This window comes from Bombina bombina, chromosome 1, assembly GCF_027579735.1.
Source record: "Bombina bombina isolate aBomBom1 chromosome 1, aBomBom1.pri, whole genome shotgun sequence".
In the NCBI taxonomy this organism is placed as follows: Eukaryota; Metazoa; Chordata; class Amphibia; order Anura; family Bombinatoridae; genus Bombina; species Bombina bombina.
Genome location: NC_069499.1, coordinates 37,639,925 through 37,658,064, shown reverse-complemented (window position 1 = coordinate 37,658,064; position 18,140 = coordinate 37,639,925). Strand labels below are relative to the sequence as shown.

Below are 18,140 nucleotides of genomic sequence, written 5' to 3'. Positions count from 1 at the left end.
AGTGAATCACCAGCAGTGACTTTGCATTTTTTTTGTTCACCCTTGCGTACAATAAAGTCTGCTGGCAAATAGAATTGTATTAGCTTAATTAGCTGCACATTTGTGTGGGAGATATTTCTGCATGGATTTCAAATACATATTTTAAATAAAATTAGTGCCTTTCATCCCTTAAAGGGACATTCCTGTCAAAATTGAACTGCACAGAGATAAATAACATCTTTGAAAAGAAACATAGTTGCAATATACTATACATGCATTGGCAAAAATACTTCTAGTAAAAGTTATCACTGTTGTAGCCTGCACATGCATATGAAGCATGGCTCCATATTCTCAGTTCACCAGCATTTTAAATACTGCAGCTGCACAGATAGCCAGTGGGGCTCACATGTCAGCAACTGACAAACGGAGTCATTACCAGATGCTACAAGCACCTTAGGCTGTCTAAGCAAGTGCTGTGTTTAAAATGCTAGTGCACGGAGGGACTTAAAGGGACAGTCTACAATAGAATTGTAATTGTTTTAAATTATAGCTAATCCCTTTATTACCCATTCCCCAGTTTTGCACAACCAACACGGTTATATAAATATACGTTTTCCCTCTTGTATTTAAGCATCTTCTGACAGCCCCCTGATCACATGACTATTTATTATCTATTGACTTGCATTTAGTACTGTGTTGTGCTAAATCTTAAATAACTGCTCGGCGTGAGCACAATGTTATCTATATGGCCCACATGAACTACCAGTCTCCTGTTGTGAAAAGCAAATAAAAAAACATGTGATAAAAGACCGTCTCTAGTGGCTAAGAAACAGACAGAAATCTAGAGGTACAAATGTTATAAAGTATATTAATATAACAATGTTGGCTGTGCAAAGCTGGGGAATGGATAGTAATGGGTAGTAAAGGCATTATCTATCTTTTTAAACAATAGCAATTTTAGTGTAGACTGTCCCTTTAAATGTCAAATGATTCAAAATGTATCGCCTCTCAATAACTGTATTATTTAGTTGACACAGTATTTCCTCTTATGAACAATCAACAACAAATACTTTAGAAAGACTATGTTGAAATTACAGGCCCCAAAGTAGAAACTTTATCATCTATGAGCAGAATGTCATTTAAAAAATCCCAATGACACATACTTCAGTTTTAGATCCTTCAGTTAAGTTGTGGTTTGTATCGCACAGTTATTTGTGCAGCTGCAGAGGGATTCTGCCGATGTTCTTAAGTTATCCGTTTGATGTGAATAAATACCGAGTCTGTATACTGGCACTAACTCACTGAACCTTATACCGAGTCTGTATACTGGTACTAACTCACTGAACCTTATACCGAGTCTGTATACTGCCACTAACTCACTGAACCTTATACCGAGTCTGTATACTGGCACAAACTCACTGAACCTTATACTGAGTCTGTATACTGGCACTAACTCACTGAACCTTATACCGAGTCTGTATACTGGTACTAACTCACTGAACCTTATACCGAGTCTGTATACTGCCACTAACTCACTGAACCTTATACCGAGTCTGTATACTGCTACTAACTCACTGAACCTTATACCGAGTCTGTATACTGCCACTAACTCACTGAACCTTATACCGAGTCTGTATACTGCCACTAACTCACTGAACCTTATACCGAGTCTGTATACTGCCACTAACTCACTGAACCTTATACCGAGTCTGTATACTGCCACTAACTCACTGAACCTTATACCGAGTCTGTATACTGCCACTAACTCACTGAACCTTATACCGAGTCTGTATACTGCCACTAACTCACTGAACCTTATACCGAGTCTGTATACTGGTACTAACTCACTGAACCTTATACCGAGTCTGTATACTGCCACTAACTCACTGAACCTTATACCGAGTCTGTATACTGCCACTAACTCACTGAACCTTATACCGAGTCTGTATACTGCCACTAACTCACTGAACCTTATACCGAGTCTGTATACTGCCACTAACTCACTGAACCTTATACCGAGTCTGTATACTGCCACTAACTCACTGAACCTTATACCGAGTCTGTATACTGCCACTAACTCACTGAACCATATACCGAGTCTGTATACTGGCACTGACTCACTGAACCTTATACCGAGTCTGTATACTGGCACTGACTCACTGAACCTTATACCGAGTCTGTATACTGGCACTAACTCACTGAGCCTTATACCGAGTCTGTATACTGGCACTAACTCACTGAACCTTATACCGAGTCTGTATACTGGCACTAACTCACTGAGCCTTATACCGAGTCTGTATACTGGCACTAACTCACTGAGCCTTATACCGAGTCTGTATACTGGCACTAACTCACTGAACCTTATACCGAGTCTGTATACTGGCACTAACTCACTGAACCTTATACCGAGTCTGTATACTGGCACTAACTCACTGAACCTTATACCGAGTCTGTATACTGGCACTAACTCACTGAACCTTATACCGAGTCTGTATACTGGCACTAACTCACTGAACCTTATACCGAGTCTGTATACTGGCACTAACTCACTGAGTCTTATACCGAGTCTGTATACTGGCACTAACTCACTGAGTCTTATACAGAGTCTGTATACTGGCACTAACTCACTGAGTCTTATACAGAGTCTGTATACTGGCACTAACTCACTGAGTCTTATACCGAGTCTGTATACTGGCACTAACTCGCTGAACCTTATACCGAGTCTGTATACTGGCACTAACTCACTGAGTCTTATACCGAGTCTGTATACTGGCACTAACTCGCTGAACCTTATCAGCCAATATATTGTGTATTTAAACCATTATTGATATAAAAACGATATATGGATGTAAGGTGCCTACTACTGAATTACATTTGCAATAAATGTATAAATGAAAAATATTAATTTTTCTTCTGCTTAAAGGGACAATAAAGTCAAAATTAAACTTTCATGATTTAGTTAGAGCAGGCAATTTCTCCAACATAGGTGTGTCCAGTCCACGGCGTCATCCTTACTTGTGGGATATTCTCTTCCCCAACAGGAAATGGCAAAGAGCCCAGCAAAGCTGGTCACATGATCCCTCCTAGGCTCCGCCTTCCCCAGTCATTCTCTTTGCCGTTGTACAGGCAACATCTCCACGGAGATGGCTTAGAGTTTTTTGGTGTTTAAATGTAGTTTTTATTCTTCAATCAAGAGTTTGTTATTTTAAAATAGTGCTGGTATGTACTATTTACTCTGAAACAGGAAAGAGATGAAGATTTCTGTTTGTAAGAGGAAAATGATTTTAGCAACCGTTACTAAAATCGATGGCTGTTTCCACACAGGACTGTTGAGAGGAATTAACTTCAGTTGGGGGAAACAGTGAGCAGACTTTTGCTGCTTGAGGTATGACACATTTCTAACAAGACTCGGTAATGCTGGAAGCTGTCATTTTCCCTATGGGAACCGGTAAGCCATTTTCTTTGTTTAAGTAAAAGAATAAAGGGCTTCGTTAGGGCTTAAAAAACTGGTAGACATTTTTCTGGGCTAAAACGATTACTTTACTAAGTATATTTGGCAGATTATTACTTTTAACAGTTGTTTAATCTTGGGGATTGTTTTAATAAAAACGGCAGGCACTGTATTGGACACCTTTTTCACTGGGGGCCTTTTCTAGTCATAGACAGAGCCTCATTTTCGCGCCTCTAATGCGCAGTTGTTTTTGGAAAGCATGGCATGCAGATGCATGTGTGAGGAGCTAAGAACCACTGAAAAAGCTTATAGAAGGCATCATTTGGTATCGTATTCCCCTCTGGGCTTGGTTGGGTCTCAGCAAAGCAGATACCTGGGACTGTATAGGGGTTAAATGTAAAAACGGCTCCGGTTCCGTTATTTTAAGGGTTAAAGCTTTCAAATTTGGTGTGCAATACTTTTAAGGCTTTAAGTTACTGTGGTGAAATTTTGGTGAAATTTGAACAATTCCTTCATACTTTTTCACATATTCAGTAATAAAGTGTGTTCAGTTTAAAATTTAAAGGGACAGTAACGGTTTTATTGTAAAACGTTTTTTGTGCTTTGTTAACAAGTTTAAGCCTGTTTAACATGTCTGAACCATCAGATAACGATGTTCTATATGTATGAAAGCCAATGTGTCTCCCCATTTAAATATATGTGATATATTTGTGTCATAATGTCCAAACAAAGTAGGGATAATAATGCCATAGATATGATATTGCCCAAGATGATTCCTCTAATGAGGGGAGTAAGCATGGTACTGCATCATCCCCTTCTGTGTCTACACCAGTTTTGCCCACACAAGAGGCCCCTAGTACATCTAGTGCGCCAATACTTATTACCATACAACAATTAATGGCTGTAATGGATAATTCTATTGCATGCATTTTTTTCCAAAATGCCTACTTATCAGAGAAAGCGTGATTGCTCTGTTTTAAACACTGAGGAGCAAGAGGACGCTGATGATATCTTTTCTGACATACCCTCACACCTATCTGAAGGGGCCAGGAGGGAGGTTTTGTCTGAGGGAGAAATTTCAGATTCAGGGAAAATTTCTCAACAAGCAGAACCTGATATTGTAACTTTTAAATTTAAATTTCAACATCTCCACCCACTACTTAAGGAGGTATTATCTACTCTGGATGATTGTGACAATTTGGTCATTCCAGAGAAATTAGGTAAGATGGACAAGTTCCTAGAGGTTCCGGTGCCCCCCGATGTTTTTCCTATACCCAAGCGGGTGGCAGACATAGTAAATAAGGAGTGGGAAAGGCCCGGCATACCCTTTGTCCTCCCCCTATATTTAAGAAATTAGTTTCCTATAGTCGACCCCAGAAAGGACTTATAGCATACAGTCCCCAAGGTCGAGGGGGCGGTTTCTACTCTAAACAAACGCACTTCTATTCCTATAGAAGATAGTTGTGCTTTCAAGATCCTATGGATTAAAGGTTAGAGGGTTTGCTTAAAAAGATGTTTGTTCAGCAAGGTTACCTTCTACAACCAATTTCATGCATTGTTCCTGTCACTACAGCTGCGTGTTTCTGGTTCGAAGAACTAGAAAAGTCGCTTAATAAAGAATCTTCGTACGAGGAGGTTTTGGACAGAGTTCAAGCTCTTAAATTGGCTAACTCTTTTTTATTTTAGATGCCGCTTTGCAATTAGCTAGATTAGCGGCGAATAATTCAGGGTTTGCTATCGTGGCGCGCAGAGCGCTTTTGCTTAACATCCCTTTCAAGGGTAAAACACTGTTTGGCCCTGACTTGAAAGAGATTATTTCAGACATCACTGGGGGAAAGGGCCACGCCCTCCCACAGGATAGGTCTTTTAAGGCTAAAAATAAGCCAAATTTTCGTCCCTTTCGCAGAAACGGACCAGCCTCAAATTCTACACCCTCTAAGCAAGAGGGTAATACTTCTCAAACCAAGCCAGCCTGGAGGCCGATGCAAGGCTGGAACAAGGGTAAGCAGGCCAAGTCACCTGCCACTGCTACCAAAACAGCATGAAGTGTTGGCCCCCGATCTGGGAAGGATCTGGTGGGGGGCAGACTTTCTCTCTTTGCTCAGGTTGGGGCAAGAGATGTTCAGGATCCTTGGGCGCTAGAAATAGTTTCTCAAGGTTATCTCCTGGAATTCAGGGAACTACTCCCAAGGGGAAGGTTCCACGGGTCTCAATTATCTTCGAACAGGCATTCTTACACTGTGTAGAAGACCTGTTAAGCATGGGAGTGATTCATCCTGTTCCATTAGGAGAACAAGGGATGGGTTTTTACTCCAACCTGTTCATAATTCCCAAATAAGAGGGAACATTCAGACCTATTTTAGATCTCAAGATTCTAAACAAGTTTCTAAGGGTTTCATCATTCAAAATGGAAACCATTCGAACGATCCTTTCTACCATCCAGGAAGGTCAATTCATGACCACGGTGGACTTAAAGGATGCGTACCTACGTATTCCTATCCACAAGGAACATTTTCGGTTCCTAAGGTTCGCCTTTCTGGACAAGCATTACCTGTGGCACTTCCATTCGGATTAGCCACTGCTCCAAGGATTTTCACAAGGGTACTAGGGTCCCTTCTAGCGGTGTTAAGACCAAGGGGCATTGCAGTAGTACCTTACTTGGACGACATCCTGATTCAGGTGTCGTCTCTGTCAAAAGCAAGGGCTCATACGGACATTGTCCTAGCCTTTCTCAGATCTCACAGGTGGAAAGTGAACATAGAAAAAAGTTCTCTGTCCCCGTCAACAAGAGTTCCCTTCTTGGGAACAATAATAGTTTCCTTAGAAATGAAGGTTTTTCTGACAGAGGCCAGAAAATCAAAACTTCTAAGCTCTTGTCAGGTACTTCATTCTGTTCTTATTCCTTCCATAGCGCAGTCCATGGAAGTAATAGGGTTGATGGTTGCGGCAATGGACATAGTTCCTTTTGCACGAATTCATCTAAGACCATTGCACCTGGGCATGCTCAGACAGTGGAATGGGGATTATACAGTCTTGTCTCCGACGATACAAGTAGATCAAATAACGAGAGATTCACTCCGTTGGTGGCTGACCCTGGACAACCTGTCACAGGGAATGAGCTTCCGCAGACCAGAATAGGTCATTGTCACGACCGACGCCAGTCTGGTGGGCTGGGGCGCGGTCTGGGAACCCCTGAAAACTCAGGGTCTATGGTTTCGGGAAGACTCTCTTCTCCCGATAAACATAATGGAACTGAGAGCGATATTCAATGCTCTCAAGGCTTGGCCTAGACTAGCAAAGGCCAAATTCATAAGGTTTCAATCAGTCATCATGACGACTGTTACATATATCAACCATCAGGGGGTAACAAGGAGTTCCCTGGCGATGGAGGAGCATCCGGGGGAGTGGGAACTCCATCTGGAAATCTTTGCCCAAATAACTCAATTATGGGGATTTCCAGACTTGGTTCTGATGGCCTCTCGTCAGAACTTCATGGTCCCTTGTTACGGGTCCAAATCCAGGGATCCCAAGGCGACTCTATTGGATACAATAGTAGCACCTTGGATCTTCAACCTAGCTTATGTATTCCCACCGTTTCCTCTCATTCCCAGGCTGGTAGCCAGGATCAATCTGAAGAGGGCTTCGGTGACCTTGATAGTTCCTGTGTGGCCACGCAGGACTTGGTATGCAGACCTGGTGAATGTGTCATCGGCTCCACCATGGAAGCTACCTTTGAGACAGGACCTTTTTATTCAGGGTCCATTTGAACATCCGAATCTGGTTTTCCTCCAACTGACTGCTTGGAGTTTGAACGCTTGATTTTATCAAAGCGTGGGTTTTCAGATTCTGTAGTAGATACTCTTATTCAGGCTAGAAAGCCTGTAACTAGAAAAATTTACCATAATATATGGAAAAAATATATCTGTTGGTGTGAATCTAAAGGATTCCCATGGAACAAGATAAAAATTCCTAAGATTCTTTCCTTTCTACAAGAAGGTTTGGAGAAAGGATTTTCTGCGAGTTCTCTGAAGGGACAGATCTCTGCTTTATCTGTTTTACTTCACAAAAGGCTGGCAGCTGTGCCAGACGTTTAAGCGTTTGTTCAGGCTCTGGTTAGAATCAAGCCTGTTTACAGACCTTTGACTCTTCCCTGGAGTCTTAATCTAGTTCTTTCAGTTCTTCAAGGGGTTCCGTTTGAACCCTTACATTCCATAGATATTAAGTTATTATCTTGGAAAGTTTTGTTTTAGGTTGCAATTTCTTCTGCTAGAAGAGTTTCTGAGTTATCTGCTCTGCAGTGTTCTCCGCCCTATCTGGTCCATGCAGATAAGGTGGTTTTTACGTACTGAGCCTGGTTTTCTTCCGAAGGTTGTTTCCAACAAAAATATTAACCAGGAGATAGTTGTACCTTCTTTGTGTCCGAATCCAGTTTCATAGAAGGAACGTTTGTTACACAATTTGGACGTTGTCCGTGCTCTAAAATTCTATTTAGATGCTACAAAGGATTTCAGACAAACATCTTCCTTGTTTGTTGTTTATTCTGGTAAAAGGAGAGGTCAAAAAGCAACTTCTACCTCTCTATCTTTTTGGCTTAAAAGCATTATCAGATTGGCTTATGAGACTGCCGGACGGCAGCCTCCTGAAAGAATCGCAGCTCATTCCACTAGGGCCGTGGCTTCCACATGGGCCTTTAAGAACGAGGCTTCTGTTGATCAGATATGTAAGGCAGCGACTTGGTCTTCACTGCACACTTTTACCAAATTTTACAAATTTGATACTTTTGCTTCTTCTGAGGCTATTTTTGGGAGAAAGGTTTTGCAAACCGTGGTGCCTTCCATCTAGGTGACCTGATTTGCTCCCTCCCATCATCCGTGTCCTAAAGCTTTGGTATTGGTTCCCACAAGTAAGGATGACGCCGTGGACCGGACACACCTATGTTGGAGAAAACAGAATTTATGTTTACCTGATAAATTACTTTCTCCAACGGTGTGTCCGGTCCACGGCCCACCCTGGTTTTTTAATCAGGTCTGATGATTTATTTCTTTAACTACAGTCACCACGGTATCATATGATTTCTCCTATGCAAATATTCCTCCTTTACGTCGGTCGAATGACTGGGGAAGGCGGAGCCTAGGAGGGATCATGTGACCAGCTTTGCTGGGCTCTTTGCCATTTCCTGTTGGGGAAGAGAATATCCCACAAGTAAGGATGACGCCGTGGACCGGACACACCGTTGGAGAAAGTAATTTATCAGGTAAACATAAATTCTGTTTTTAAATATCTTTCTAATTTCTATTATCTAATTTGCTTTGTTCTTATGGTGTTGTTTGTTAAAAAGCATACCTAGGTAGGCACAGGGGCAGCAATGCACTACTGATTGGTGTCTGCACATTTAAGCCTCTTGTCATTGGCTCACCACCAGATGTGCTCAACTAGCTCCCAGTAGTGCACTGCTGCTCCTTCAGCAATGGATACCAAGAGAATGAAGCAAATGAGATAATAAAAGTGAAAAGTCGTTTAAAATTATCTGTTCTATGTAAATCATGAAAGAACATTTTGGTGTTTCATGTCCCCAGATTAGTTTATTATTAACAAAATGATAGGACATGTATTAATTATTAATTATTATTTATTAATTATTATTTATTAATTATTATTTATTAATTATTATTTATTAATTATTATTAATTATTTATTAATAATTATTTATTATTTATTAATTATTATTTATTAATTATTATTTATTAATTATTATTTAAAAGGACAAGTATTAATGTATTTTTATTATTTAAAACTCTTCCAGGAAGTTGCTAATTTAGCTCGGCTGTCAAATTTAAAAGATTTGGGCCTTAATGACCCAATGTACTGCCCCAATCCTGTGTGTCTTCTGCACAATTATTCTACCCATGTGCTGTACCACATACCACAGCTTCTGCGGCTTGATACAAGTGATGTGTCCCCAAAGCAAACCAAGGATTTAGCAGAGGTAAGAGCCAAGTCATCGATACGATTTATATATGGGAGAGGAAGTGAACTATCCCTTTAATTTACAGCCATCCATCTGAATCCTCATGTATTCTCTGCTGTACCTGTAGATTGTAAGCTCTTCTGTACAGGGCCCTCATTAGTATTCATCTGTTTTATGCATCTGCATGGTCAATAAACAAAACCTTACAAATTGTACATCAGGAGTCAAATAGACTTGGTAATCAGATGTGTAACGATGGACAATGTAAAAATCTGGAACAATAGAGTGATGACTTAAAGGGACATAAAACCCAAATTATATCTTTCATGATTGAGACAGAGAATAACATTTTTAAAAAGTTTACAATTTACTTCTATTATCGAATTTGTTCTTGTGTTATTCTTTGCTGGAGAGATATCTAGGCAGGTAGCGTGCACATGCCTGCAACTCTACATGACAGGAAGTAGTGCTGCCATCTAGTGCCCTAGCTAATGTATAACACTGTTGAAAAACTGCTGCCATATAGTGCTGCAGACACGTGCACACTCTTGAATTTACCCTCCAGCTTTTCAACAAAGGCCAACAAGAAAACAAAGAAAATTTGATAATAGAAGTAAATTAGAAAGTTATTTAAAATGTTTTGTTCTATCTGAATCATCAAAGAAAAAAATGTGGGTTTTATGCAAATCGCACAGAAGAAAACCAACTTCACCTTTTTATTTCTATTGTCCCCAAAACTATATCTGAAACAGTGAAGAAAATCTGTCCTCTACTGGACCCTTCAGCATAAATTCTAAACATAATAGGGGATTATAGGGGATATAAAGATTATTATATAGGGCCACTAACAGGAATAATATACAAAAAACCTAATGACTGTCAGCTGTGTTACACTACAGAATCGGACGCTACTTTATAAAGAAAGGATAACATTTTTTTATGATCCTCCCATTAAAGGGACATGAAGCCCAAGCATTTTCTTTCATTATTCAGACACGTCATACAAACGGAAACAACTTTCCATTTTACTTCATTTATCTAATTTGCTTTCTTTCTGTTGATATTCTTTGTTTATAAACCTACCTAGGTAGGCTGAGGAGCTGGGAGCTAGCTGCTGATTGGTGGCTGCGCATATATGCATCTTTTCATTGGCTTACTGATGTGTTCAGCTAGCTCCCAGTAGTGCATTGCTGCTCCTTCAATTAAGGATACCAAAAGAATGAAGCATAATTGATAATTGAAGTAAGTTGGAACGTTGTTTAAAAATGTATGGTCTGTCTGTATCATAAAAGACAAATGTTGTGTTTCATGTCCCTTTAACTTGTCTATAGAATATGTATGTGTTGTCTAAAGTCCATATTTTTGTGCTTTTATAGGCAAGTAATATATTCTGTTTCTTATATATGTAAATATGTGCACATTTTTTGTGATAGTCTACAGTTATGAAGAAGAAAATGTTTTATAACATGCAACTAAAGACCATTCAACGACAACAAAGAGAAGAACTCGAAAAGCTGAAAGAGCAAAAATGCAAAGGGCGGCTAGTACCGGCATGTCAAATTAGATTACTCACTTTACACATCAAAAACGTAAGTACTAAGATGCATATAGTCTCTAGATCAATTCATTTCATCAATCAATTGCAATGGAAAAAACGTTAATGATAAAAAAGGGAACACAAAAAAGCATAAAGGGAGACAGTGGGAATTCTGATCAATAAAATCTAACTGATATAATCTCCTTATGTGAAATCTCTGCAGTGCGCAAGGTTAATGTATATATTACAATAAAGTTTACTCTAAATAGAAAATATTATTTGCACACAGACTGAATATTTATTGAAGATGGAAGAATGTCTCTATGGTTCCTGGAAGAAGATAAGTTTCATATCTCTAGAAAATATTAAAGGGACATGAAACTCATTTTTTTTTCTTTCCTCGTTCAGTTTTGTTTTAATTTTTTTTCCTTTCATGATTCAGATAGAGAATGTGAATTTTAAACAGCTTTCTAATTTACTTCTTTTATCAATTTTTTTCGTTCTGTCAGTATATGGCCGGGTTATAGTACAATTTATTTAATAATTATTCTTTAAATAACCCCCAATTAAAATGCATATACGAAAACATTAAAATCAATATTTATTCCTAAATTCTTTACGATAAGTTAAAGTTATAAACTCATTGAATTATATTTATTGAAACCAGATTATGAATCAAATGATACCACTAATGCTGTTATAATATTCCATACGAAGATCATAAAAATATACCTTTACAATTTACCTTATTTACCTTATTCACAATAATCGCATTAAAATACCACAATAAAATATTAGAATCTTCTATTATTAACCAATAATTCTAGTTCAGTGTCCAATATGGATTACCAATTTACTATGCTTAATTAATAACTACCAGAGATTTAATCACAATAACCAGTTTATAGTGAACTCTTTTAGAACTGTACATAATGACTGCCTTATAAATCTAGAGTGTAAAACCCTGTCTAGAAAATAAATAGTTTTTCTCTACAATAAGGCTAATTCTAAAATATATCTATATAGCTGCAATTATAAATTAATAGCACTAAATATGACTAGTTAAACTACACAGGACTATAAACATGAGCTTAAAATACTAATGGTGCCCTTTTAAAATTACTAACTGCAATCTATTTATAGTTACCAAATACCTTTTGATTAAAATATTATATATATTTATTTATCGCGTATACTTTACCCCAAAAAACCAAATTAATGTTTCAGCTTCCAGAGTTTCTCCAATAAGTCCAATTTCACCTCATAAATTAAGAGGTAATTTTTGCAAATGTATAAAAATTAGTCCCAGATTTGCTTATAGTGACTGTGTCCCAAAATGTCAGCAACGTTATCAGTCAAAATTCAGCAGCAGAGACACTTTTTTTTTCTCTTGCCTGGGGTTATATCACCTGATATAACCCACCCCTTTTTATTCTAATCATTGCGAGTAGGGTATTCCTTGGCTGCAATACCATCTCTGATATATAGGGGGCAGCAGACACCTAGAAATGCAGTTTTACCATCAATGCTGCTACAGTTTAATATAAATTCATATATATTTTTACAATGTATTATATTTTCTAGTATTAATAAGTCAACATGTTCCATGTGTATTGGACCACTTCATACCACTCATCCTGAGCATTTCAAGACTAGATATGATATATTTCTCATAATACAAAGTAATTCTTATACATTTAAAATATATGGGTATTTAAAATGATTTTAATACTTTTAGCATGGATCTAATTAATATCTCAGTTATCATCTTAATATCACAGATGCCTGAAAAATATACGAATGTTATTAATTCTTAAAATAAATTGGACATTTTAAATTGACTGTATAGCTACTTGTTCAATACAGCAGACATTATCCAAAATAGTATCAGTTTCAGATATATATATATATATATATATATATATATATATATATATATATATATATATATATATATATATATATATATCCAGAAAGAAGCAGGCACTCTCCGTTTAACATTTCAATATTTTACTTAGTAGTGACATTTCGGGGTTTCACCCCCGTCCTCAGACTTACAGCAAATGTGAAAATAAACAGTGGCATATATATACCCCACCCCACACCAATTACTAAATGCATTTAAATGCATTTAGTAATTGGTGTGGGGTGGGGTATATATATGCCACTGTTTATTTTCACATTTGCTGTAAGTCTGAGGACGGGGGTGAAACCCCGAAACGTCACTACTAAGTAAAATATTGAAATGTTAAACGGAGAGTGCCTGCTTCTTTCTGGATTTATTGGTTACTTTTGCTGTGCACCCCGGACTTGATTTGAGAGTGCTATACCACTGACTGTTATATATATATATATATATATATATATATATATATATATTATGCATCTCTTCCACCAAAGGGGTTTTTACAGACATTTAGGCTCTCTCTGTATTGAGCAGTGAGGGGGGGTCTGTAAATCTATTATCCATTTTGGGAAGGAAACTCCATATATGGATATACACATCTGAGGGTTCCAAAATGCTAATATTTACTTTGAAGTGGCCCACTGGCCTTATCTTACACAAAGGTCTAAACCTTTTGTTCTTTCCTGTGCAACCAAGAAGAAGTGGGGGTTGGTCTGCCATGGCTACAGCCCACAATTCATGTCAAATTTGATTTTAGCTAAAAAATGAAATATAAGATTCCATTATACATTTGTAGTTTATTTAAGGTTACTTTACAGGTACCTAGACAGTTCGCTTGGTATCATTTGTTTAAAAGCAGGGACGTATGCTTAGTAGCCGGCCCATTTCTGGAGCACTATTTGGTGCAAGAATATTATCCACTTGCAAGAGGACTAGATGGCAGCGGTATTTCCTGTCATGGAGACATGTGCTCCAGATGATACCTACACAGAATATCATGGGAATGAAGCTAATTTGATAATAGAATATACAATTTAAAAACTATATATTAATTTAATTCTATCTAAATCACAAAAGAACATTTTTTGGGTATCATATCCCTTTAAGCAGCTGTGTACAACTACAGTAGTTTTGATACTACTGACCCTGTTGTTGTTGTTGCTTTCTCCTGTATCTGCGGCTCTCTTTAAAGCCTCTCTCTTATTTTTTTTATAAATTTTATTTATATCCAACAGCATAGATAATCACATAGTATGATATCATACCACTCAGGGTAGAAAAAAAACAAACCAATACATTATTCAAGATACATATTAGATAATTTAGATAATTTAGGAACTCAGTGCAATTATATCCATATGACAGTCATGCAAACTTTCAGTCTCCACTGAGATCCTACTTTGTGTCCTGAATATCTACACCGTTGGGGTTTTTTCATTTTTAATTGTAAACCTAAACTATTCTTACTGACTAAACTACCTAAATAACAGGATGGCTAATATTAATCTAGCCTATACTATACTATACTATACTATACTATACTATATGGGGCTAATACAAGATGACTAGATTGATTGTTGCACTGCTTTATGTAGCTAGCTATGCACAGAACTGGTGAGTATTAGTGAAGGTATAGCAGGCTGTGTAGACTTTACGGTTCATTCAATAGTTAAAATATTGTAGCTGTTGCGCTAAGAAATTGCGAATCAACCTACATATGACTACTTATGTTTGTGTGAAAAAAGTGTGTAGCTAAGTTGCCCCTGGTAACCTAAGTTAGAGTCCAAATATAAACTTAACAAAACTAAACTAAAATAGGGTAAATAATAAACAAACAATACCCTTCCTACCAAACAGTACCCAAACTGTAATACCACTGTGTTTGTTGAATCCTATAGGCTTCATGAGTTGGGGCTGAGGTTCGTAAAACATACAATCAGATATGCACCCCAAGGTTCTATCCTGCAAGCTAAATGTAGTTGCCCCAGCCAGATTTGCCATTGAATAGAAATTATACGTACATGACAGAAAAAGATCAGGTGCCGAACTCAAGTGGTTATAGATTTGATCTCACCTAAACTAGCAGCCTTTAGTTGACATAGATCTTTTCATGTGTAGCAGGACAGGGCAATAAGTCTAACAACGCTGTACATCAAGCAAAATAGCCATAATATGTATGGGAGCTGGTGTTTGACACATTAAAAGGGTTTATATGCAATACATTGACAACACTCCCGCCACTTTGTCTAATTGTCACATCCTATCCCGCAGTGATAAAAGACTATAACACAGTGTAGTATGTCCGTCATGTACACAAGGGGGGATAACAATAAACAAAGCACATCAACCCAGGGAGTAGAATGGGAGCGGGAAGTCTTAAATATGAATAAGAGAGAATGAGGTTTAAGTTGAAGTTTCTGTAGCACGTTGGTTGTAATACAGTAAGGTTCTGTTATTCCAGGGGGACAACGTGACACAATTCAGTGTAAGAGAAATACATAAGGCAGATAAATAAAATGTGTTTGCATCAATTTCGACTGTAAGAAGTATTCCCCTGAGCGGGAGCTGGATAAGACGACAGTGTCTAGTGATCCTGATGGCCCCTCTGGTGTATGCATGCCCCATTGCTATCGATCTACAGGCAGCAGAGCAGTGGTATCGCTCCCAGAACAAACAAACCAAGTCAGAGTTAATAACCGTTTAAAGTATGTGGACATGAGTTAATTGCAGTTGCTGCGGTACACAGAAAGAATTGTCCTAATCCTGAGTAGTTTTCTCTGGCTGCGTGTTATCATCCCACTCCTGCTCTCGGCTGATCCAGCCTGTCTTTTAGTCTAGGGTTAGAGCGGTGTCCGGTTGTAGCGCTAAGGTTTGGTAAAGTGCAGAGTAGAGAACCATGGGGCAGGGGAGAATCAACGGTGAGACTCATAAGGCCATAGACATCAACGCTCTTGCTGGAGCTGCTTGCTGTAGAAATGCAGTGCCAGGGTGAGAATGAGACAGAGTCATCCGACTCTTTCCTCAAGCTATAAGGCCAGTCTCCAGATTCTTCAGGAACGATAATAAGGTATTGCGTATTGTACTTGCCGGTCACTCCAGCTTCCCGGGTAACCCGTCCATTGTGTAATAGAGCCTTGGTGGAGCGTCTGTCCCACGCCTGGGATGCCATACTGGGATCTGAAATGGTCGCTGTTAGAAAGGCCCCCTCGTCATTCATCTTGCCAGTTGGTATCTGTAGTGGTACTTTCAAGCCGGCAGAGGTAGTTTTCAGGCGGTCTGTTGTATGAAACACTTGCGTTTCCCAGAGGAGCTCTTCCATGGCAGTTGTTAGGGAGTCAAACAGGGGTTGAAAGATAGCAATGAGGGAGGAAATAGTGCGCTCCATCTTGTGTGTTGTCAGGGCAAACACTCCCAAAGCGCCAGTAAGCTTAAGTTTCTTTTATATGCCTTCTCGGTGGCCAGGAGTTGGAGCTTCCTGATCCTATAAGGTTCCCGGACACAATTATTGTCAAGGGAGTGCTGGATGGCTTAAGATTCAGCCACAATTCTTTTAAAAGCGATTTTCATTCACAGAGCAGTCTGAAGCAGTGGCCATCTTGCTGAGCCGCTCACCGGAAGACCAGCCTCTCTCTTATTTTAACGCATTACAAAATCCAGCTGGTAAAGATCTGCATTTTTTTAAGTCTATGAATCTGCAGTATTTAGACATGATAAAGTAGTATTGTCTTAATAAATTATGACAAAAGTTGTTTAATTTGAAACTACAACTGTAGTATTAGTTGTGTATTACAAATGTTGATTTGCTGGTGGATACTTCCAGCTAATTATCTCATAGGTACTTCCTGTCTGCCTATATGTAGGTAGTTACATCTTAATTAATGCTTACTCATGGATACTTCTTGCCAATGCTCATTAGCTAATAGGTGTTTCCTACCAATGCTTATATTTAAATGCTGGTCCTTCACTCTATGTATGGGGATCTCATGTGATACTAGATGGTTCAATGGGGGTGTATGTGTGAACATTAAGTTGTTATAGATACTATAGAGTGCACCTGTCATATTACATATACGTTGCCCTATTATTGCTTCATATGGTCAAATACACAAACTCACACATAGCAGAAAACACGCTCTACATAAAACTGATCAACCTGAAGGTGTCTGACTTTGGTTTCTTAATTTTATATTAGTAAATGATAATTTAACCCTTATGTACAACAGAATAATATGCATGTTTACGTATTGGAATGGAAAAAGTGCTATATATATATATATATATATATATATATATATATATATATATATATATATATATATATATATATATATTTATTTATGTATTTATTTTTCTCTAGCTAGAACGTGAGCTCTCAGATCTAGAGCTATCCAATCACACGCAAAGAAATCATCAAATGTCACAAAAGTTTGACGAGATCCTCACTGCCAACAAGGAGTCCACTCCACAGCTTCAAACAACAGAGGGAATAATGGAGGATGAGAGAAATCTAGTTCAGAAGATTAACAAAAAGCTATGTGCGCTGAAAGAGAGAATAACGTTCTGGACACAGAAGCTGCATGAGTATGTAACGTTCTGTGACTACCACAGTAACCAATGAGATGGGCAGAGAAAACATATCCTCTTCTTCATGGAAACTAAAAATAAGTGCTTTCCTGCATTTTTAGATTATGAAACACATTTAGACAACGTTTTAGAAAACCTGTCCTGAGCATGTTATTTGTTTCCAGCACTTTTATTTTAAATTTTTTTAAATGATCTTAAAAAGATATGAAACCCACAATTTTACTTCATATTTTTTTTTGGCTTGATATCTTTTGTTGAAAAGCAGAAAGATAATCTCAGGAGCGGGTACGTGTTTGGAGCACTATATGGCAGCAGTTTTGCAAGAATGTTATCCATTTGCAAGAGCACTAGAGGGCAGCACTATTTCCTGTCATCTAGTGCTCCAGACACCTACCTAGGTATCTATTCAACCAGGAATACCATGGGAAGGTTTTTGTTAAGCTGAATTGGCTAGATAACAGATGACAGCCAATTTCTGTCTCTTTCTTTGGGCCTGATGATATAAACCTGATGATATAAACCTCTCCGCTCAGACGAGATAATTTAAAATGATCGTCCAGCACTGCAAGGTCCCTAGTGAAATTCTACAAAAACAGATTTTTCTATGCTTCTCCACGCATTTCTGTACGTGGAGACACAAGCCCAGTGCAATATAGCACTGCATGACATGAGAGCCCTGCTGCATTTACACTTTGTGCTTGCATTTTATATCACT

The 18,140-nt window shown here is 38.3% G+C and overlaps 1 protein-coding gene across 1 annotated transcript in view; it reads left to right on the top strand.

The window, feature by feature from the left end:
• Positions 1 to 18,140, top strand: part of LRRC9 (leucine rich repeat containing 9) — a 716,419-nt gene that overhangs the window by 24,243 nt on the left and 674,036 nt on the right. Inside the window, exons 5-7 of the mRNA XM_053705244.1 lie at positions 9,234 to 9,416; positions 10,832 to 10,987; positions 17,199 to 17,422. Of these exons, the coding sequence (XP_053561219.1) occupies positions 9,234 to 9,416; positions 10,832 to 10,987; positions 17,199 to 17,422 (563 nt within the window). The remainder of the gene's footprint in view (positions 1 to 9,233; positions 9,417 to 10,831; positions 10,988 to 17,198; positions 17,423 to 18,140) is intronic.